This window comes from Phoxinus phoxinus (genome assembly GCF_949152265.1).
Source record: "Phoxinus phoxinus genome assembly, chromosome: 16".
Classification (NCBI taxonomy): Eukaryota; Metazoa; Chordata; class Actinopteri; order Cypriniformes; family Leuciscidae; genus Phoxinus; species Phoxinus phoxinus.
In genome coordinates, this window is record NC_136891.1 from 7,241,241 (window position 1) to 7,264,390 (window position 23,150).

At 37.9% G+C, this 23,150-nt stretch overlaps 1 protein-coding gene across 1 annotated transcript in view; it reads right to left on the reverse strand.

Annotated features, from left to right (window-relative positions):
• Positions 1–23,150, reverse strand: part of man1a1 (mannosidase, alpha, class 1A, member 1) — a 100,662-nt gene that overhangs the window by 8,550 nt on the left and 68,962 nt on the right. The window contains exons 6-9 of the mRNA XM_079583790.1: positions 12,692–12,815; positions 12,168–12,261; positions 5,409–5,524; positions 873–1,092 (exon numbers count right to left, since the gene is read on the reverse strand). Of these exons, the coding sequence (XP_079439916.1) occupies positions 873–1,092; positions 5,409–5,524; positions 12,168–12,261; positions 12,692–12,815 (554 nt within the window). The remainder of the gene's footprint in view (positions 1–872; positions 1,093–5,408; positions 5,525–12,167; positions 12,262–12,691; positions 12,816–23,150) is intronic.

The following is a 23,150-nucleotide window of genomic DNA, read 5'->3' on the forward strand; positions in this document are numbered from 1 at the left end:
ATGTAGACAAGGGATTATGGGATTACATTGTTCCTGAGATGAAGAGAAACACTATCAGGATGTGGATTAGGGGCTGTGGCATAATCTGGACCTTCGTTAATCTGCGTCAGATAAAAATACCTACGCATTATGAACACGTCGGTGATGACTATGACTGTGTATGTGTTTAACGAGTGCCAGAGGGATTTGTGTGTGTGTGTGTGTGTGTGTGTGTGTGTTCAGGGTTAACTCACTGGCACTGAGCAGAGTCAGCAAAAGAAAATACTTGACTAGTAAAGTAACAAATCTCTTGCTACTGTACAGATGTGGAAAAATACATCACAATCATAATGAATGCTAGACAAACCTATGCATAAACGTATAATTTAAATATTTACTTGAATACATTGTTTTGTTTTCATGTCACAATTTTCCACAATAACTCATCACCGTAGTTTAAATAAGTAAATCAATCAATAATTCTCATTACCGTAATTACCATTTTATCTTTGAGTACTTTCGATATAATGTTATACAATCAAATAAAAATAATAATAAAAGTAAATAATAAAGATAATATAACAAAATAAACACTTTACTACAACAATAATTTATTCACAATACAATAATTATTAATTATTTTAAAAATTAATTGCAATAATTTTTTGCAATCATAATTGGTAGGAAAGAAAATAAAAATGGTAGAAAATAAGCTTAATTTTCTTTACACAAAACATTATTTCTTATTTCAGGGTGTCTGAACTTGCACTGCACTTGCACTATTCTAACTATAACTAGAAAATGTCTGTATAATCAAGCATCTCTTGTTGTTTTTGTTGCCGGAAATGTTTAATATTTGTTGTTTCAGCAAGTTCTGCAGTTCTGTCACTCACTTGTTCGGGTGTAAGACTCGTGACACGTGCGGGCGATCTCAGCCGCGAGCTCCATCTGGTGACCCGTCTTATCATCGGGGGCTCCGTCTGCTCCTAAAGCAATCATACCACCGGCGAAGCAGGTCAGGTGACCCATCTTATGCTCCAGGAGTCCGCCTTTCCATTCTGCGATATACGTCAACCCTCCGCTTGACTTCCGGATCAAATTCTTTTCAATCGCCTGCAAATGAAAAGTAGAGGTCACTTCAAGTCGTTTTCAATGCCAATTTCTTCACTCTGTGGTCATTTATACAGTGTGGGTTAAAATGAACTTTGTCCTCTTTTGTATTAAGCAAACAAAACAAATGCAAACAAGGACATTCAAGGCTTCGGTGTGATTTCTCTCAAAAGCGTCCTAAGAACAGTTCAAGGCTCTGAGTAAGGAAGATCATAGCAGAAAACAGGGTCACAGCTGTGTGCCAGCGATGTGTATTTACAGAAACATCACACACATGGGAAATGAGATTCTTATCCGTCTGGAAAAGGGCTCCGGTGCATTTGAATGGAAAACTGGAGACTTCATCACCATGGTACCAAAGGCACGTAACGAAATAAGTAAAGCATCTGACTCGCTCTTTTTCTTACATCACACCCTTTGTAATCTTATTTCAGCATAAATATGGCATCAGTGTTGTGGAGAAACTAAAAGTAGTAACAGTACTAGCTTACTTTTTTTTTTAGTATGTTGAATAATTTATTGTAGCCGTTCATATAATTCTAATTGAATTAAAGAGTAAGATGAGTAATTAATCAAACATTTTTTCTATAGCATGAGAATGCTGGATTCAAGTGTTCGATTTTGGATCTTGCATCACCCTAAATGATATATACTGTGATTATGAATGGCGGTTTATTATCCTGTGTATTACTGCTGTGCTAATTAAATTCATAGATGGACATTAAATATTCATTAAATAAATAAAATATAAAAATAAATAAAATATAAATATTGATTTGAGTTCAAATAATTTGATTATCCAAAAGAAAAAGAGTGCGGATTAATACATGAAACCGCAGGAGACCGCAGTAACTACTCTCCTGCCACAGCACATGGAGAAATAAATCATTCTGTACTGTGAGATGTGCTTGTCAAACCTAAACCATAAAAACTGTAATAATATTTATTAAATGCATCTTCTTTCACATGACATTGAGGATTGGTAGACAGGGGTCCAGCACTTTTCAGAATCATCGTAACTTTAAAAATGTAGAAAAAAATGTGTATGAAATCAGTTGCCTGAATGCCACAAGTGAGCAGAATCACGTTTCCCCAAATTCAACTGAAAATGCAACTTTTAATGACTTCTGCAGTCTCAAAATTATTCGACCCCTAATGACAAGCATCTTTAGTACTTAGTAGAACACTATTTTGCTGTTATGACCTGCTGCAAACGAGATGTATAACCAGACACTAGATTCTGGCAGCGTTTCTGAGGAATCTTAGTCCATTCCTCATGAGCAATGGCCTCCAGTTCAGTAATATTCTTGGGTTTGCGTGCTGCAACCGCCTCCTTCAAATCTCACCAGAGATTTTCTATGGGGGTTCAAGTCAGGTGACTGTGATGGCCACTGTAGAATCTCCCAGGACTTCTTCCACAACCAAGCCTTGGTGGAATTTGAAGTATGCTTAGAATCATTGTCCTGTTGGAAGGTCCAATGATGCCCAAACTTCAGCTTTCCTGATACTTCAATCAATCCATCTTGCCTTCCACACGCTGCAGGTTTCCAGTGCCAGAATATGCAAAGCAGCCCAAGAGCATCACCGAGGCAACACCATGCTGAACTGTTGGCAGAGTGTTCTTTTCAGCATATGCTTCATTCTGCTTCCTTCAGGCATGCTGCTGATCCATAGGGCAGAAAAGTTTCAGTTTTGTTTCATCACTACTCTTTTGGGTGAGTAGTGGTGCACATCTTGGAGTTCTGGCATGGAAACCGCATGCGTTTAGTACATGCCTTACTGTGCAAGCTGAAAGCTCAATGCCTGTTGCCACCGAGTCTTGCTGCAGGACTTTTAGCAGTCACTCGAGGGTTTTTCTAAACCTGCCTTTTCAGAAATCTGGCTGCAGCCATTGATAGCTTCCTTTTTCTGCCTCGTCCAGGTAGTGTAACCACAGTTCCTTTAACTTTGAAATTACGAACTATACTTCCAACAGTGTCTCTAGGAATATTTAGCGCATTCGCTATCTTTTTGAAATCCTGTTTCTTGTTTGTGAAGGGTGACTTCCTTCGCTCAACTTTTTGAACCATTCTTTTGAGCCCTATTTCTAACATGCAGTCAAATGTGAGACTCAACAAACCTACCCAGTTCAGATATTTCATGTGTTCTAGCTCAAGCACACCTGGTGCAACTAATGAAGCCCTTGATTAGTTGCATCAGGTGTGCTGGAGACAATACCCATTTTGCAGAGTTGTGTTGTTGTGAGGAATTCTATGCAGGGGGTTGAACAATTTTGAGACTGCAGAAATCATTTAAAATTGCATTTTCAGTTGAATTTGTGGAAACCACTTTTTCAACATTTGTTGTGTTGAGCAATCTCAATTACCTTTGTTTGATTTGTTCATTGCAAACAGCTGAAAGTCTGTAAATTATGCCAATAAACCTGATTTGCAATTGGGGTTGAATAATTTCGATTACAACCGTATTCCAATGACACTAGTTCGTAGCTTGGAATGCTAGTTGTAAAGTATCTCCCCCAACACTGTTAGGCACAAAAATTAAGACTTTAGCATTTGGCATTGCTTGAACAACAGGAACTCAATCTACTGTGATACGTCAACAGTCATTGCCCTAATGTACTTATTTTTTTTCCAATGGTGCAAATAACTGAATGCTACAGCTGAGAGGTGTGGATGAAAGGAGATGATTGAGCACCCTATCCATGGTTAGTGAGATAAATTAGGTGAAATCAGGCTGTATAGAGAAAGTTAAAGGCCTGATAAAGAGATTTATATAGTGGTAATGAATGCCTGGGTAAAATGGTGGACACAATGGCAATTTTATAAGCCCTCTCTGAAGGTGACCGGAATAATGCACTTTTCTGTTCTTGGATGATTGGCCTGGAGTCCAAAGTGTGTGTGTGTTTGAGTCACTCCAGGGAGGCACCCAGACAGACGGCCAGAGGGACAACATTATCTTAGGCAGGTTGAGATGGTCCTCTCTTAATGAAAGTGAGGATTGAGTTTGTGGTCTGTAACAATCAGTCTGCACCAGCTTTCCAAAGCTCTCACAGACAGCTTCAGCATAACGCTGGTGGCAGCACACACACACACAACATTTGCACAGATGAACACTGAAGAGGAATAGATATTAATACAGAACTAGCACTAAATAAACTTTAGTCCGACTAGATATTACATTTAATTTGTGAATGACAATCAAGCCTTAAGAATAGAAATTCCATTTTATTTTAGTGCTTTGTTTCTGTTTTAGTTTTATTCGTTTCGTTTTCGTTTATTTCAGGCAATGGCACAGAAAAAAAAAAGTAAAAGGTAGACAAATATAGTTAAATCATATAGTACAAAAAACAACAACAGAACATACAATATTTCAATATGACGGTCGAATTCTGCCTGAAAGGGAGTGGGAAGAAGAAAACTTATTTAATCCCACCCCAGTTCCCCATTTAGTAATTAATACATTAAACTTCATTGTTACTTTGCTCACGGATTGTTTATGAATATTATATCATGATGGCGTTACCATAGGTAACAAGTATTTATTATACCAACAGTGTATATTTTATTGAAGTGTATCTGGATCGCGCTACCAAAAAAATAATAAAAAATTAGACATGAGAATTGGAATTGAGCTAGCGAACAAGATGCATAATTGAATTGAAATACAGTAAAATCAAATAAAAGCCTTGTAGTTTTAAATATACTTTTACATTTTTTGAGTATGAATTTCCCATAAACAGAAATATTAAAAATAGTTTCATTACATTTAATAAATTACCTTTCATTTTATGGACCACAGTGGAAGAACAGCTAGTTTCATAGAATGCACTACCAATTTAAAATAGAGCAAACCTTCTAAATACATCCAGGAGATTATTTATTTAAAAAATAATAATAATAATGTGTGAAAATTCAGGTGATAGTTCATGTGAAAATCAGTGATAGTGTTAATTGTTTTGACAGTTTTGGACTCCGTTAAAACGGTTTAACCTAAACAAATGTTTTCTACATTTCAGGAAACAAACAGGAATAATTAGCCAAAATTAAATTATGTATTTATGGTTTATTGCATACTTGTATTGGAATAAATAACTTTGAATTTTGTTCAACCCTGGCATCAACTAATACCACAATTGTTTACTAATTTAAGTAAAAATGTAACAATTTTGTTTCCGTACTATTTTGCTGACACAAATCCCTTGAAGGCATCCTCCAAAAAACATGGATGTCTAGTCAGCAGCGGTCTGGCCATTTGATCAAATCGGCAGTAGAATGTAACATTTCTCTGGTCTTTTTGTCTCTGTAAAAAATGGACGTTACCTGCAGGGCATCGTAGTAGAGCTTCTTTCCCTCGTCGTCACTTTTGTCTGACATGAGCCAGGCCTTCAGCAGGTACTCGTAGAAACTGTCCCCCAAGCCTCCAACTGAGACGTGATCTGCAACACAGCGAAAATGCCAGAGTGTGAGTGAAAAATCCCTTCCTACATTCATCTATAGTCTGCTGTGGGACTGCATTAAATAGAATTGCACAAAATGATTAGACGTGAATATGCGCGCACACAGAAACGTTCACACAGTACGAGAGGGCAAGAGAAGCGCTCTCATCTCAGTAAGTTTGTATGGTAAAACATGTTTGGAATTACGCACATATCAAGATAAAGTGAAATCTTCATGTGGCGCTTTAGCGGGAGAGAGAAGCAACTTGCACGGAATGCAAAGGGCTTTAATGAAGAGCGGTTTGCTCTAGATATAAATATTAGAGGACATAGCGCCAAAAATATCATTATCATAAACAACCCTGAGGGCTTGTGGTGTGAACAGCTCCATTGTTTTGATGGTGCTCCCGGATCATTATGTCTCGTCCGGTTGGAACTGAGCCAGAATCGGACCACAGTCCGCTATTTGAGGACCCTGACCTAAAACACCCTAGCAACCGTTTAGAAAAGCCTAGCAACCACCTAGAACACTGTAATTGATAATCAGATTCATTCAGAAAGTCACATTTCCTTTTTAATTATTATGAAGCAATGCATCACTATGCAAATACTGTCCTCACTGAGTGGCCCAAAGTGACAGACCGTTTACAGCATACTCTAATGTGTGAATTCCATTTAGAAGCCAAATTTTTTTAAATAAAAAATAAAATTCAAGCAAAACGGACTGATGCATCCAATTAGCACGAGATAGGGCTATTATTGATTTTACAGATGAATTGTAGTAAAATTTTCTTGAATATCAAGTATTGATTTGTGAAGGTTTGAGATATTGGCATAAATGTATGAAATTGTATAATCTTTAGAATTATTAATTCATTTGAATAAAATAAATATATAGTAACTAAAATATATCTACATTGTTTTGGAATATGAAAATGGTCTGACCAGCTCATCTGATATAAATTAAAATGGATATAAATATGAGGCTGATGTAGCTGTAATTGTTGGTTATTGCACATTTTAAACCGATAAGTATCGGCTATTAGCGGGTCATTTTTATTCACTGGCCCCTGGTGCACATTTTGGCCCATGAGCTGCATAATTTGAATATCCCTGAGGAAGATTAACAAGAACCTAATTCAGAAATTCAGCTCAATGCAAAGTGAGTACCATAAAAACCCCTTAGACATTTGAAATAAGACTTTAAAGCTAAATGCTTTTTCCCCTTCCTGTGCATTTACCCTAAACAGTAGCTCAGCAGTGTATTTTTTACGGCTGTCTGCGCTGTGGCTCCATTTCTCTTGACGTATCCATCACACAAACAAGTGCTTAATGAGGTATAAATATTCATGAGCTTGATCATCAATCAGACAATCACACAACAGTGCTGCTCCTCGACCCACAGAATCTCATCTCTCACACACAGTGGACTGGACAGCACTGAACGGACTGCCTCACTCACCGTGCCACCTGGAAACACACACACACGCACATTTATTTCCTCCTTACGCACACAGACCTGACTTAAAGGATCTCGCTTGATAGAAAAGCATACACTGCAGATAAATGAAAAATTTATGCTTAAATGGAATCTTATTAGTTAAAGATCTGGGCTTATAACTCAAAATTGGTAGGCTCAAATATAAATTGAAAAAGTACTAAAATTTCATTTAAATCATTTGTGCCCACTTTCAAGGCATTTGCTTAACTAGATTTGTACACCTTCTGAAGAAAAAGTGAATGATTGTTTTGGAAAGTTTGGGGTCCGTAAGATTTTTTTATGTTTCTGAAAGAAGTTTCTTATGTTCACCAAGGCAAAAAACAAACATAATATTTGTAAATATTATTACAATTAACATTACTTTTAATATGTTTTCAAAATGTATGGCATTTTGTGATGGTAAAGCTGAATTTTCAGCATCATTACTTCAGAACTCATTCTAATATGCTGATTTGCTTATTATTAAAAGTTCAAAAGAACAGCATTTATTCACAGGTTTTGTAACAATGTAAATGTCTTTGCCGTATTTTTTATTTAATGCATCCTTGCAGAATAAAAGTATTCATTTCTATATAACAAAATGATTATTTGTTTTGAGTCATTTGAGTGTAGACAAGAGCCGTGTCTCTCGAAGTGCTTCATTTATTTTAATGGGAGAGGTTGTTTCATTCTCTTGCAGTGCAGGCACAGACGCGGGTATTGAATTCTCAAAAGAAAGTCTTTAAAAGATTTTAGCAGGAGGTCATTGATACTCGTGGCAGACTGGATTTGCCCGCGGGCCCGGTTTTGAACAGCTCTGCGCTACCGGATTTAACTTCTTAGTCACATAACATGGCTTTTCCCCACTGTTGTAATATTAGTTCACACACAGATCTCATAGAAACTCCAAACTCTCCAGCGCTGTTGGTTGTGAAAAGGAGATGTGAGGTCTTCTGTTGGTAAAAGCTTGACAGCTGGAAACTGGGTTTTTTATGTCAGCTCTTGACGTGCTTCCTGAGGAAAACCTGAAGACCAGCTGAGCTTATTACCCAACAGACACTGAGAACGTGTGAAGTCTCTCTGTACAGCACTGAAGCACACAGAGAAGGTCTGAAACAGACCATATACAATATACACACTTAAAGTTCTTAGCAACAACCCCTTACTGAAAGCAAAATGTGAAGCGACAAAATTACAAAATGTATTTTGTGTTTCACAGCACGACATGAGGGTGAATGAACGATTGTAATTATTATTATTATTTTAATTTTGGATACTCCGTTAAAGGAATAGTTCACCAAAGTTGTTTAATTCTGCCATTATTTACTCACCCTTATTTTGTTACAAACCTGAATGACTTTTACTTCTGTGGAACTCAAAATAATTGGAAGGATGTCAATCTGATTCAAAACACTGGACACTGACTTTCATTGTAAGGATAAAAAAAGGTTATTTTTCAAAAAAAAAAAAAAAAAGGGTCAGTAAATTACATTCGTTAGAGTAAGTTAAGTCATTATAATAAATTCTGATAAATACTTAGAATTAGAATTAAAATACGGAAAAATAAATAATTTTTAATATTTATATTTACTAATTGTAACAATTTTATCCATTTTTAAATGTACAAATATTATTTATATATTTTTTTTTATATTTAGAATTGGAATAAATAATAAGAATACATTCTTTATAATAGAAATAATAATAAAAAGAGTGATACAATTCCGTCTCCTATAAGGGTTTTATTTCATTGGCATGTCAGCTTCGAAAACAGCTTACTATGTTTTGGAACTTTTTTTTTTAAGTTGCACATATGAAAACTGGAAGAGACAAACTGATTTGAAACATTCGGAGAATTCCTGACCATGTGAAACTAAGTTAATGCACAAGTATGAGGAAAAAGGGGAAGGGTAAAAGGAGGGTAGATGGTGGACTATATAGGATGCTTGTTTCATGTTGTTGTTTCATTACGGTCAACCCTGGAGCTGCTAGCTGCTCAAACCCAAACATGACAACTGACCCATATGGAAAGCCCTTCAGGACTGTTCTGGGCTACTTGTGTGAAATGAAAAGACTGACAGCTATTTTTAAATGTAGCTGTACGTTATCATCCCATCTTCCCTGAGGCCTGCTGCCATCTCAGATCATTTTTGTTTACGATCATCTAACAAATGACTTTTGTCAAAGCGAAAAAATAAGGACTTGCTCTGATGCACAAAAAAGAAACTGTTTCGGATTGCTACATTTTGACGGCTCAAAAGCCTTTCCCTTTTTCTCTCTCTCGCTCAGTGGCAACGTTCCTCCATCAGAATTTGTGCTCCTGTGTTATCCTGACTACACACACTGCAGTATCTTTGTTCTCCTCCAGCTCTTCATCATCAAGCGCCTGCGTCATCGCTGACCATGAAGTTGAGACGGCACCGCTCTCCAGACTAAGCCGTCAATAAATCCCTCAGAGCGAGGACGGCACGAAAGCCGCCTAACTCTGCAGAGCAGGCCTCGCTAAAGTCGTCATTCCGGTTGCCTCGAGACCAGCATGAAACAGCCCAAACTATTGATGTACGTGTCATCTGGAGGATGAACGCAAGGAGAAGAGTGTTTATTTATGTCGGTGTTGCATAATTAACCCTGAAAGCACCATGAAGATGAGATGTGGTGAGAGAGTCGTGCCACTTCTCCACAGTTTCAGGGTTGCCAGCTGTCTAGCCTCAGCCTCTAACGACATTGAAACGTCTGATCCAGATTACACCCAAACATGTCAAAAGCGGCCTGAAATCGACAGCTCCAAACAGAAACGCAAAGTTTCTATCAGTCTGCTGGCAAGCAGAGTCGTGTTGAAAAGTTCCCAAGCTCCTACAAGAACAACTTGTCGCTGGTTTTGCCAAAGATTGAGCGGTTCATGGTTTCAAAGTTTTGAAAGAAATTCATGAGTTCCAGTTGAGAAACTCAATATCCTGCTTTGCCCTCAGGGGTTTTGTCACCAGATTTACACAACCTATGTCAAACACAAACTGTGGTTGGTTGTATTACATGTACCGCATTTTTGTCTATATAGGAGGTTATGGCCAGAATAACCTGCAATCTGGAATGGACTTTATGCAGATAATCTAAATTCTGGCAAAAAGCGGAATATGTGAGCTGCACGATTAATCGTTAAAAGATTGCAATCTCAATTAAAACACCCGTGTCTATTAAACCTTTGACAAAATCACACTGGAAAATTCAAACCTGCGTTTGCACTGCAGCTGAGCCAGAGAGAGTAGATGCTTTTCAGCCACACAATATTATGATTTCTGTGCTACAAATATTATAAATATAAAAATATAAATATCACCGAACTTGGATAAAAGTTTACAGTTCAGATATAACACTGATGTCTATTGAAGTGATAAAGAGAGTAAATCAGCCGTCGAAAGTAACATGGCGCTTCAACTAATGACTGTAGTGATTACATCGTTACGCCACCAGGTGGCGACAAGTGACTGTTGAAAAATGTATTTGTCATTGAATCATTCATTCAAGAGATTCTTTCAAAAACGCAGATTCATCCAGTAATGAAACAAGTGAAGTATTTGAGTGAGTCAAATTATTCGATGAAACCGATTTTTTAAAATAATTCAGATTAAACATTTTAATTAGACTGCAGCCATTGACGTTTTGTTATTTTGTTTAGTTGTCTGTTCAGAATCATAGGAGAATTGTGATCTCGATTTGAAACAAAAAAATGTGATTGTCAATTTATCCAGAATCGTGGAGCTAGGCCTATATGTAGTCAAAACTTTGTCAGCTATCTAAGGGTGGGTGGTATGACCAAAATCTTATATCAAGATGCAAGTAATTTAATTTCAATAGAAAAAAAAAGACACAAATGAAATAAACCTACCTGAAAAACTTCAAGGACTTGATAGGCCTATAGAAATAGGCTACTACATAAATTCTATAAAGTAATCAAATGTACAAAAACACTTTCAGTGTAAATTAAACACACTTATTCTCATGAAAGTTACAAAAGTTATTGAGTCAAGAACAATGGGATTGTTAATGACGAATGCACAGATCTAATATACAGATACACGTGCTTTCTTTCTCAACCGTTTACGTTCACTTATGACAAACGACTGCGTTTATGAGGATACCCGCAAGGGCATTTTTAAAGAGTGTGTTTGATTTCAGGTCAAAATACCCTCCAGATAATTTATTATAGCTTGCCAAAGTTGCCCCTTTTTGGGTGAGACCAAAAAAAGGCCCTTTGTGTGTGTCCCTTTAAATGCAAATGAGCTGCTGCTCCCCGCCTCCGTTCAAAAGAGAGCCGATCCTTTACACGAGCTTCGGATACTCTGGCAATAACAAAACACGTGAACTTCAGTCAAATCCCAGAAATAACCAGTAGCGGAGTGCAGCCTTACGGAGAGACTCAGGAAGAGTTTGCAACTTTTATACAAGTTGACACAGTTCCCTGAGGTCTTTATAAGACAGCTGTGACTTTTTTTGGTCGAATAGTGTTCTGTGCTCGTCTGTGCAGCAACGACAGAACAGTTTGCATGCTTTGCTCGAACTTTTGCCATTCTGTTAGAACTCGATACACTGTTGTCGCTTGCGAAACCAAATGGCGGCGCAAGCCATAGACGGTGGAAACGTGCAGATAAAGGGGCGGTAATATTATAATAAGATCCCATTCCTACGTCAGAAGGGGAGCGAAATCTGATCGGCTTAATTTTTGACAAGTTCATAACAAAACAAAGTTACTGGGTTGTCACTTTTCACATTTCAGGGTTGGTAGATGCACCGGGGGGCAAATTATAGCCCTTGAACACGAAAAAAGTACGATTTTCATGATACGTCACCTTTAAAAACTCATTCAAATGATAAGCTTTCGTGATGGCGCAAGCTGTGCAGCGCAGCAACTGAGTCACATCACCTCCCAAAGTTCAGTCTCTGTCAATCCACTACAAATAATGTCTTGAATCTGCCTTTGAATATCACCATGACAGTATTTTGTGTACAAATCAGCCCTCTATCTCAAAGAGAAACACTTTCCAATTGCCGCTCATTTTAAATCATGACATTTCTGGGAAAACTGGCAACTTCTTTGACATACAGTATTACATTTCAGCTAATACATCTGAAGTTCTTCAGTGTGTGTGTGTGTGTGTTTGGACTTACGCTGGCCCCACTGTCCACTGTTAGGGTTCAGGTAATTCGGGTACAGTCCTTGAGGTTTGTCCAGCCGATTCAGCACTTTTCTGATGTTCATTACCTGCAATGGCAGAGCACACATCGCTTATATCACCACATCCAATTATTAAGCCATAGCTAAGCTCATCCACTACTGTAAGCCACTGAACACTGTAAACAGCCTCTGTGATGCGACCGGTGTCTTCCACGGGACAGACTCATAAATCTATAGACTAGGTCACTTTCACAGTTTGTACAGCCTCATTCAGAGCTTGTAATAGTGTCATTTGTCTGTGTCTATATATCGCAGGTCAGGTCAGCGGATTCATTTGGTGAGAAATCAGATCTGAGAATCGCAGCGAAACGAGCATCAATAAAACGGTTATGAGCAGAGGTCAATCTGGGTCACTGTGGTCAGCTCTTCTAACAGTTCATAACCCCTACAAGTTTACATTAAGTTCAGCACAGCGTTTAATGCACTGCAGAGGTGTACCGCCTGAACTGATGCTCACCTTCTCTGCAAAAACTGGTCTCCCGGAAAGCGCGCTGAGGTGCATGAACTCCAAATGCAGCGTCCCGTATTCTGCGAGAATGCTGCTTCCCCCCGACGCCCATGGCCAGTTTCTGCCGATCCCACTGCAGGAATGAAGAGAGATCAGGCTTATTTGTGTAACTGAGCAATCATGAGCTGTGTGTACACATTTTGTGGTCTGAAAACTTTCATCCAGTCAAAATTGGCCACTTTTCTTGAACCAAAAAAACATGAAGCGGCATTGTTTTATTTTGAGTTACATTGAGTTAAAAAAAACCAGGCAACACTTGATTTTACAGTGACCTTGTTATATGTTACACGCAGGGCTGTAGTACTCGAGTCCGGACTTGGACTCGAGACCGATTTTCTATGGTCTCGGACTTGTCTCGGACTCGCTGGTATTCAGACTCGGACTTGTCTCGGTCTCGGCCACCGGTTTGTCAAATATGGCTTTTGGTCTCGACCGAGTCCAGGTGTCTTTATTATGTTCCCAGTAACGTATTATTGTAGTATGCTTCCCGCAGACTTCCGCAGATTGTAGTGCCCGTCATTGACAAGTACGACCTGCGTGTGTGTGATTAATTTTCTTCTATTTGCTACTGCAATATTGCGCAAAGCTGAAATAACAGATCCGTCTATTCACTGCCGATCATAATATCAAATCGCTATATGGACTAGTGACTGTGAATATTAAAGACTGCTATCAAAGTCTGATTGTTCAGCGAGTCTCTGCAAATGAGTGCAGCAGGTTCATGTACTACACATACTCAAGTACACGTTCATCTTCAGTATTCCATCATCAGATACGCTCTGAAACCCGTCAAAATAAAAGTTCGGTTTAACCTGAAGAAATTATCACAGATGTATTTTACTGGAGTGAAGCTATATTGTCATTTAGTTGCTCAAATGCTCAGTACTAGTACCTAGCAGTGGTAATAGTAGTGGGTTGGTGTTTGTATATCAGTTCTAACACTGCTATTATGAGGTATCACCATTTGTCATCATTCGGTTTTCTTTAGATTAGAAGATTATATGATATCAAGGGGAATGTCTATACTTAAAAATCCTGGGTGTTGTGACACTGTTTTCGCGTTTAGATCAACAAATAATTACCCAAAATGTTTGTCTTGATAACGTCATGCATAAGACTCTTTTTTTTCCTGTCTTGGACTCGGTCTCGAACCTTTTTGGACTCGGTCTTGACTTTGACTCGACTAGTCCTGTCTTGGACTCGACAAAGGTGGTCTTGACTACAGCCCTACACGTACATATAGTAATAACAGTAAATTATGCATAATTACAGTACATGCAACTAACCCTCAACCAAATTATTAGGGTAATCATACCCTAAGCCTATAGTAAGTACATGTAGGTAATTAATATTACTCAGTACTTAAATATATATAATTACACTGTAACACAGACACCTTAAAACAAAGTGTAACCAAGCGATGAAGTTTAAGTTGTAATATTGCACAATATTGCTTTTCTGTATACACACACACACGCCCTAACACACACACGCCCTAACACACACACACACAATTGCGGTTTGCTTATCCATAGTTTACAAGTTTTACTTTCCTGCTTTTTATTTACCATGTCACTGAATTGATCATTAATTTCCGACTAGAGTTTATTCAAACATAATTAATCACACCGCTTCTGACATAGTTGCCAAGTTGATTTCATAGCCTTATTTTGCAGAGGGGCCGTGTTCTCCGCCTGTGATTAGATCCGTCTTTATTGATTTTCACTGGCACGGTTCCATCTAAAACCTGACAACTTAACTTCCTGGAAAAGGAAGCCACCAGTACACGTCTCCTGACCAGCTTTTACTATCCCGACAGCAGATCCGCCCTGCACAGGACTCGGCCTCTACACTAATTATGCAGATAAATTACTGCTGAGTAATGACATGTAAATCACAGCTTTAAAAGGACGACACTCTCCACTTTACTTTTAAAGCCTAATTCTACAAAACAGACCGTGTAAGATATTTATATCATTAAATCAGTAAATTACCCACAATAGCTCTGGCCAGGAGGAACTGAGCACTGCTAAAGTACTCTTAACGGTTTAATTTGGACGCTGGTTTTATGTGAATGTTTTTCTGTGTGTGATGAAATTTGACAGCAAGGAATTCTAGGCACATCTGTATAATTAATGAACAATCGTTTTGACTACATAAGAGGATATTTTCTAGCCTGTGGCAGCAAATTCTTAACAAAAACTGAGGTAATGGCCTCATATATCAGGCCACAGCAGGAAAAGCGTGCAAACACCTCTGGAGTGTTGCTACCAATGTCATCATTTTTTACACAACGCTGATCTGCCTCTGGCACTATAGACCTCTGCATGTTACACATGCTGCAGGGCACTACAGTGCAGGTATTTGTGTGAGGAAATTGCTGTGCTAATGTGAAAATGCATTCAGTGACATCTGACACCTGAACAAACTTGTTAACATATAATACTATCACCATCACTCAAATTACAATGTGATCGGCTGCCAAGTCAACAAAAGAAAGAAATCCCAAATGTTTGAAACCGTTTAAGGATGTTTTACAGTGTCTGGACTTAAATTACAGTATATACTCCGTTCAAAAGTTTGGGGTCGGAATTATTTTTTTATGTTTTAGGAAGAAGTGTCTTATATTCTACAAAGTTGCATTTATTTGATAAAAAATGCAGTAGAAACGGTAATATTGTGAAATAGTTACAATTTCAAATAACTGTTTTGTATTGTATTATATTTTGAAATGTAATTTATTAATGTGATGGCAAATCTGCATTTTCAGCATCATTACTCCAGTCTTCAGTATCACATGATCCTTCAGAAATCCTTCTAATATGCCGATTTGCTGCTCGAGAAGCATTTATTATCATTATTTAATGTTGAAAACAGCTGGGCTGCTTCATATTTTTGTGGAGATTGTGATGATATTTTTCAGGATCCTTTGATGAATAAAAAGTTAACAGAAGGAACATCAATTTGAAATTTTGTAACATTATTAATATTCACTGTCACTTTGGGGAAATCCCAAAACCTCAGGGGAATCACCCAATTTAAACAAACCGCGAACAGAGGAGACTCTGCTGGGAAACAGAGAATGCAACAGATCTCGTAATAAAATGAGAATCAACAGACTAGGCTTAATGCAGTAAAAGCAGTCGGCACTAATAGCCTCGTGGGCAGCGTGCCGACATATAGCGAAGTTGTGCTTCAGGTTGTGTCCCGTGTTCGAGTTCAGGCCCGTGGACCTTTCCCGATCCCACTCCACTCTCTATCTCCAACTTCGCTTCCTGTCAACTAACTGTTGCAAAATAAAAATGATAAAAGCAACAAGATGGCCATTTTTATTACTCAATAGGCGAGTAAAGTATTGTACTGAAAAGATAAATTGCCATAAGCAGCTCTAACAGAGTTTATTGTAAAGCATTATCTATTGTGAAAGGTCATTATTCATCTGTTACGCAGAGCCGAAGCACAACCAAAACAGTTCTTCTAAAAAATGCATGCAGTTTTGTTTTTAACCGCTAGAGGGCCAAAACTTACATAGTGTACCTTGAAAGGAACACTCCACTTTTTGGAAATAGGCTCATTTTCCAACTCCCCAGTTATACAGGTGAGTTTTACTGTTTTCGAATCCATTCAGCCGATCTCCGGGTCTGGCGGTAGCACTTTTAGCATAGATCATTGAATCTGATAGACCGTTAGCATCTCTCTCAAAAAATGACCAAAGAGTTTAGATATTTTTCCTATTTAAAACTTGACTCTTCTGTAGTTACATCGTGTACGAAGACTGACGGAAAATAAAAAGTTGCTATTTTCTAGGCCAATATGACTAGGAACTATACTCTCAGAATGCGTAATAATCAAGGAACTGCTGCCGTACCAGCAGGCGCAATGATATTACAAACTTATTGCCGGTCACGTTGGAAGTCACCTAGCTGGGGACTACTTTAAGGCGCTGCATAATATCATTGCGCCTGCTGCACCCATGGTACCATGGTCAACCAATGAGGCTGTACAAACCAGACCATTGGTCTGCCGCCTGTCAGGTTGAAAGAAGTTTATTCTTGAAAGCGTCTAATGTACTTTGTCCCAGATCAATCCTATTCTTCAGAACTGTTGCAGTACTACATATTTCATAAATTCAGTTTTTCAGTGCCTGATTGTGCATATGTTGTATTGTCACACATTAGTTTTGCTGTCTTAAAAAACAAACGCAGGCTGTACCCCTAAGGGCAAGAGCGCTCCTAAGCAAATGTTAGTGTAGAGCCCTGAGCTGTGCCAAACCAATTTGTTTTTCATTACACAGATGATTAAAGCATGTAACTGAAATTTAGGAAAATTAAAGTGATGCCAGGCAAACAACTAAAAGAACATACAGGCTCCTTACTGAAATTTCCAAATACAGATTTAGCTGCTCCTCTCGTGATATATGTATGGTGGCAGAATATAGACCAGTAGTTCTCAACTGGTTTGTCCATGGGACCCACATTTTCCCATGGTTTATCAAGGTGTGACCCAACCTTTTAGAAATTTGAACCAAGCATTTCTCAAAAAAAAAGTACTGTTCCACTTTACTTCACATACACCTAAATTGTAAGAATATCACTAACAGTGATGAATAAACAGAATAAGGTAAGGCTATTAAATAGTTGTTTTTTTTACTACACACTGCACAACCCACTCAAAACGGTCTAGTGACCCACGGGTTGAGAAACACTGATATAGATGATTCACAAACACAAAGTTTAAGTTTTCATTACAGTTACGTACAGTAAAATTAAGAAGTCAATTATAACAACATTCCCTTTCATGGGGTTTGAATTTAATTTAAATACTATTAACAGAAAGTCATTTTTGTCTACTATCCAATATGTAAATTTGAGTCATGTTACCAAACAATCACCCATTGTTGAGCATTGGTCTACATCAGACACATCATATTTTGTATTAAAGTAAGCGAATGACCATGTGTTTCACTTTTGTTTAGGCATGCAAACTTTCCTCAGAGGCTGACAGAAATTTAAGTCACGCTTGACCCAAATAATTTTGGTATGAAAATCGCTTGCAAATTTTGTTAGCGTTTCGTGTCAATTTGTAGCAGTAGTCTTATCACACACACAACCACACCTATGCATTTATATACATGGGAATAAAATAGCTTTATTACCAAAAAAAGCAGTTCAATAAACAAGAAATTAAAAGTTAATAAGTAAATAAGCATCTGTTGCATGCCTATAATTATATTAACACACACGCACACACTTTCTTTTTGCACAAAACATCTAAGTAAACATAAGTAAATAAACAAATGGGCATAATATATGTAACATGACTGTAATGTAAAATGTCCTTGACTGAATTTGTTTTATTTATTTTTATTAGCTAGTGTACACACCTCTCCAAAAATGGCACTGTCCTAAAAGGTAGTTCTTTCCCAGCTGTCTCTCTATGTAGGCCTATGTCCCAGCAGTAGGACACTTAATAATGAGCAGTAAGGGATACATAACAAATTATCTGCCAGAGCTCAGAGAAAATACCATTAGCCTGAATAATTAACTAGCACTGGAGTGAAATAAGAACTCCACCAAATGAACCAAAGCTCATGTATCCTCAGGCTGCTACAGGAGTTAGCCTTTATGTTTGACATCAGACCAGTCACACAACGAACGACACTCTCTCCATCTCTCTAGTTCACAACCTAACAATTCATTTATGTAGGCCAGAGGCTAACATATGCATGCTATACATTACAGGGATCTATAAAGCTGTCGTACCCCACAAAACATATTGATCTGACAGGATGCAACACGTTTAACTTTGCAGACAATAAAACAGCAGAGCCTTATATGCAACGGTTCTGACTGCTCTAGCACCGAGCAACAGCGAAACACCTCGGAAATTAGGCTAATCACATCACGCACATATCCCTAACAGCCCAAGTCTTCTGAATTGATTACCCAGCAAGAGTTTAAGCACCGGGACACGGTGGCGACTCAGCCGTTTGTCATAATAAAACAGAGATTAGTAAAAAAAAAAAACATTTATACCATTCTTTACTCCCTGACATATGCTAAAATGTAAAGCTCAATTAAACCATAGAACAATTTTTCGTAATCTTGTTCGATTTTTTTTTCGATGAGAGTCCTAAAAATGGATCAAACGGAGCAGCTGCTCTCGGAGGAGGGAGAGAGGAGAGTGAGGTCTCATTATTATCTGACTTCTTGCTTTCTCCTAGTTTTTTTGGCAAGACCAGAAGAAATAGCCCCATCAATCCCTCTCGAAAGCATCCATCAGGCATAAATATGCCTGTTATGTAACCCCTACGTATGCCCGTAAAAGATGAGTAACTGAAATAAATGTGAACAATTGTAAAATACCAATTTAGAGGACATCAATTATCTGGAGGGGAAAATGACGGCAGAAAAGCACACAGCATGTGGCCTATTCAAAGCGCCGTTATGACGCTTGCGCTTCCAACCAACACTGAACATCTCAGCGAGGTGCAATCGTAAAGCAGTTACTGTCTTGCCAATGAGACGAATACATTATGTGAAAGGCACATTTACCCACCTCAATGGAAAATTAGTGTTGATTCACACTCTATAACTTTCTTGAGTGTTTCTTATTCGAGCATGCAGGCTTGTTCCACTGGTGTGACTCACTGCTGCATGTACAAATACATCATTACCATCAGGGATAAATAGATTTTCACATTTATTTGAAAGAAAGTGACTGGTGTTTGTGCAAAACTTGTCATGATGCTAAAGTGGTTGCTGAGATGTTGTTCTGATTTGTTTCTAGTGCGTTGCTACGTGGTTGCTAGGGGGTTCTGAGCGATTGATTTCCGGTCCAAATCAAAGAGCCCTTAAATGTTATTAAAGGGATTTCATCATGCGCTGGGTGAAAAATTGAGTAACATCCTAAAGTGAGAACCACTCTACAAGAAACCAGAAATAGTCTCTCTGAAATTAACCTTTGGTTTCTGCATAATAATGTAAAAATTGCTCTTAACAGGTGATATGATGTCGAACTGTGATTGCCTTAAAATGTATTGTTCTGTTGAATTTGTATATTTTTACAATTGACCGCATTGAGCCGCATTACAAGGCACTGATGGCGGTGGTTAAGAACTGGATTTTTTTTTTTTTTTTCATGCTTACTGTTTGCATGCTAAAGCAGAGAACACTATAAGCATTACAAATATTAAACAGTTGATCTGGACCACTGATTATTGCAAATTGTCTTTGTAAAGAAAACTTAAAGCAAAATGTTATAATAATAAAAGAATAATAATAATTTAATATTTTTCAAAAACTCAAAATTAAAAACAACAAAACAGATTTACAGACAGACCAGGCTTAAGCTAGTCCTGGACTAAAATACATGTTTGAGCGGTTTTAACTGAAAGCAACTTAAAATATATTGTTTTGTCTCAAGATGCACACTAAAAATGTATTTTTGCCTAAGGCACGTTTATAAAAGCTACTTAAATATCCTAATTAAACTAAGGCTTAATCCTGGCTTAGTCTAAGCCTTTTCTATGAAACCAGGCCAAAATTCTAAATGAATTCATAATTTAAAAAAAGAAGATAATATTTAATTTTTGGGGCGAGTGCAAATGTTGTTAGGGCAAGCAGAAATCTGGCCCGACTGGGCGAGTATAAAAATTCCTTGTCATTGCTAGTTGCCCATTCACAGCTTAACTGCACAGAACTGCACATTTGATTAATCAAGTTAAGTAACCAGAAATGTAATGCCATCCAATCGCCGCAAGTATGAATTCATTGCAATACTCTGAGGTACGAGTAATATTAACTGTGATGTTTTGTTTGCAAGCTCCACTAATTAGGATGGATGCCACAGCCTTGTTTCTATGGTAAAAAACTTCAGTTTAAAAAAATTCCAGCTCTTCGGCATGAGTACAGTATTCAAAAAGGGTATATCTAGAATTAGATGCTCCGATGTTAGAAGCAAGGCCTTAACAAGCTTGTACTCAATGACTTCGCTCTTCTCGTGTCCATGCAGCATGCAGGATTCCTCAGTTTATTTCAAGCGAATGAGGTTAAACAGAATTAAAGTGATGTCAGACAGGTGGCACGGTAAATTTGATTTTGGAATCTTTTATCTGCCTTTCAAGCTCTCATAAAAGGCACCAGGAAGGAGTGCAGAGGAGAGATAAGCTGTGGGAAAAAATGACCATGAAAAATATTTCACTGAGCAGAGGATGTTGAAAAACTCAGCAACAGGGGTCAACAATCACATGTGCGCGACTAGATGGGCTGACGACAGAAATGGTAAAAGAAGAGGATGTGCAGGAAAGCAGACAAATTTCACTTCATACCACAGAGCGTGTCTGTATGAAGAGACGGAAGAAACCGTAAAAATAGAGAAATGCTTCAGGCTGCTTGACTTTAACCAAGGGGAACGTAGGGGGAAAAAAACACGTAACGAAGGACGTATGTTTATGCATGAGGGGAAACTTTCCCCTCTTGAATAGTTAACAAAGAGCAAATGTGTAATTTGCAGGAATTCATGTCTGCAGGAGGAAGCGTATGAGGGCAGGTACTGGAGGATGGCTTGAGCGTTTGACACACTTCAGGAGCTTAAAGAGCTGGATGTCCTTGGTAGCAAATTTAAGTGAAGACTGTAGGGATGATATAATGCAACATACGCCATAAAACTCTCTAGGAGTGGAATTCAGGAAAATCTTAAAGACAAAATTAAATTATACAACTTTTATAAAAATAATACTTAATACATGTATTAATACTTGTAATAAATGTTTTTGAAAAAGGTTTTTACATGAAATATAAGTCAAATTGTATGGATATAATTTTTTTTCTAAAAGTCCCCCTGTGGTGAAAATTAAGTGTATAATGTTGTTTATATGTCTATGTGGTGTTTTTAATATACTTAAGGACAAACCATGTGTAAATTCATAAGTCAACACCATTGCTCAATATTTTCTCCTTAAAACTGCAGTGAAAAAAAGAAAGTCACAGAAACGCGGTTTGAAATTGCTGGTGTTTCTGATGTCACAAACTACCTTGTATCCAATCACGTCAACATGTGGGCGGGGTTTAGCATATCATTAACTGCGAACTAGCACAAGAGTCTCAAGAGAAGCCAGGTTATCCCAGGAATATTTAGCAATGTAGCGGGTGTATGACGTCTAAAACGATGTAATGATGAACTTGGTAATCATTAGTTGGCCGTGTGAATCTCTGAGCTAGTGGAGGCGGGGCTAATTAGCATATTCATGGTTTCCACGTATATTAAATGAAGCAAGGGTGTAGAGTTGCATTCAAGCTATTTAAAGGCATGAATATTTTTTTTCACAGGAAAAAAAAAAACTTTTAAATGTGTCATTTTGGTTATCAAAGAGGAGTTTTAAGGGATACAATTATTGACTACAGGGGGACTTTAACAATCTGTAATATTTATGTCTTTTTCATATAAGATCAGCCTGACAATCAATAGTAAAGAGATACAAAGTGGTGCTGACACATGAAAATTGTCAATTTTCTCTATGAAAGGACCTAATCGACTATTTTTTTTTCTCCTTTAAACAGACAGTTTTGAATTACACTTTCAAATGCCGTGGGATGGATTGGTTCAAGAATTTATCTTCTAAGAGCGAACTGAAATGCGTTTAAGAGATAAAAAGTAGCAATCAAGGATTAAACCATTGTAACAATCTTTCAAAGCGGAAAAGGGAACAAAGGGAACAGCTGCGCCAAGAACCAAGGAGCAAATAATGACAGTTTTACTGCTGGTTTCATTTCAAACAAGCTGGGAGTCGCGTCATCCTACAGTTAATTGAACAAATGCTTATTGAGTTTCTAAGCAGCACTAAACGTTGACATTTCGATTTTATACGACAATTAGAGATTGCACATTATGACTGTTTGCACTGAGCGGATTTTACACTCATGCAGTCAATTGCTTTGAAGCAAAGGTGTGCAAGCAGAAGCCGACAATGTGAAGGCAGACTCATCCATAGAGACCCTCAGTCTTGCTCCAGCCAAATCTGGGTCAAGGTTGTCTGTAAAGAGAGGACTCTTCTTCTGTCTTTTCTCGCCTTTAATTCTCTGCCTGGAACACTGGGGACTCACAGCAGACAGACGGCATAATAATAAAGCCCACATAAGTCATACAAATTCAAATTTCTGTTGGCTTGAGGCTGGTTGCTGCTGCAAGTGGGTCAATACTCACATTGGTGGGTGCATAAAGTTATCTGACATCAGTCCAAACATACTGTGTTTTAATTTAGATTGGAGTTGTTTATCACCTCTTCCTAATAAGTGGGTTTCATAACTACTCGCTCTCTTCGATGATATCTCTATATTTGCTCAATTAAACCGATTCAGAAGAGAATATGAATTCATAGCCCAGAAACTGACGATCACTGTGATTCATG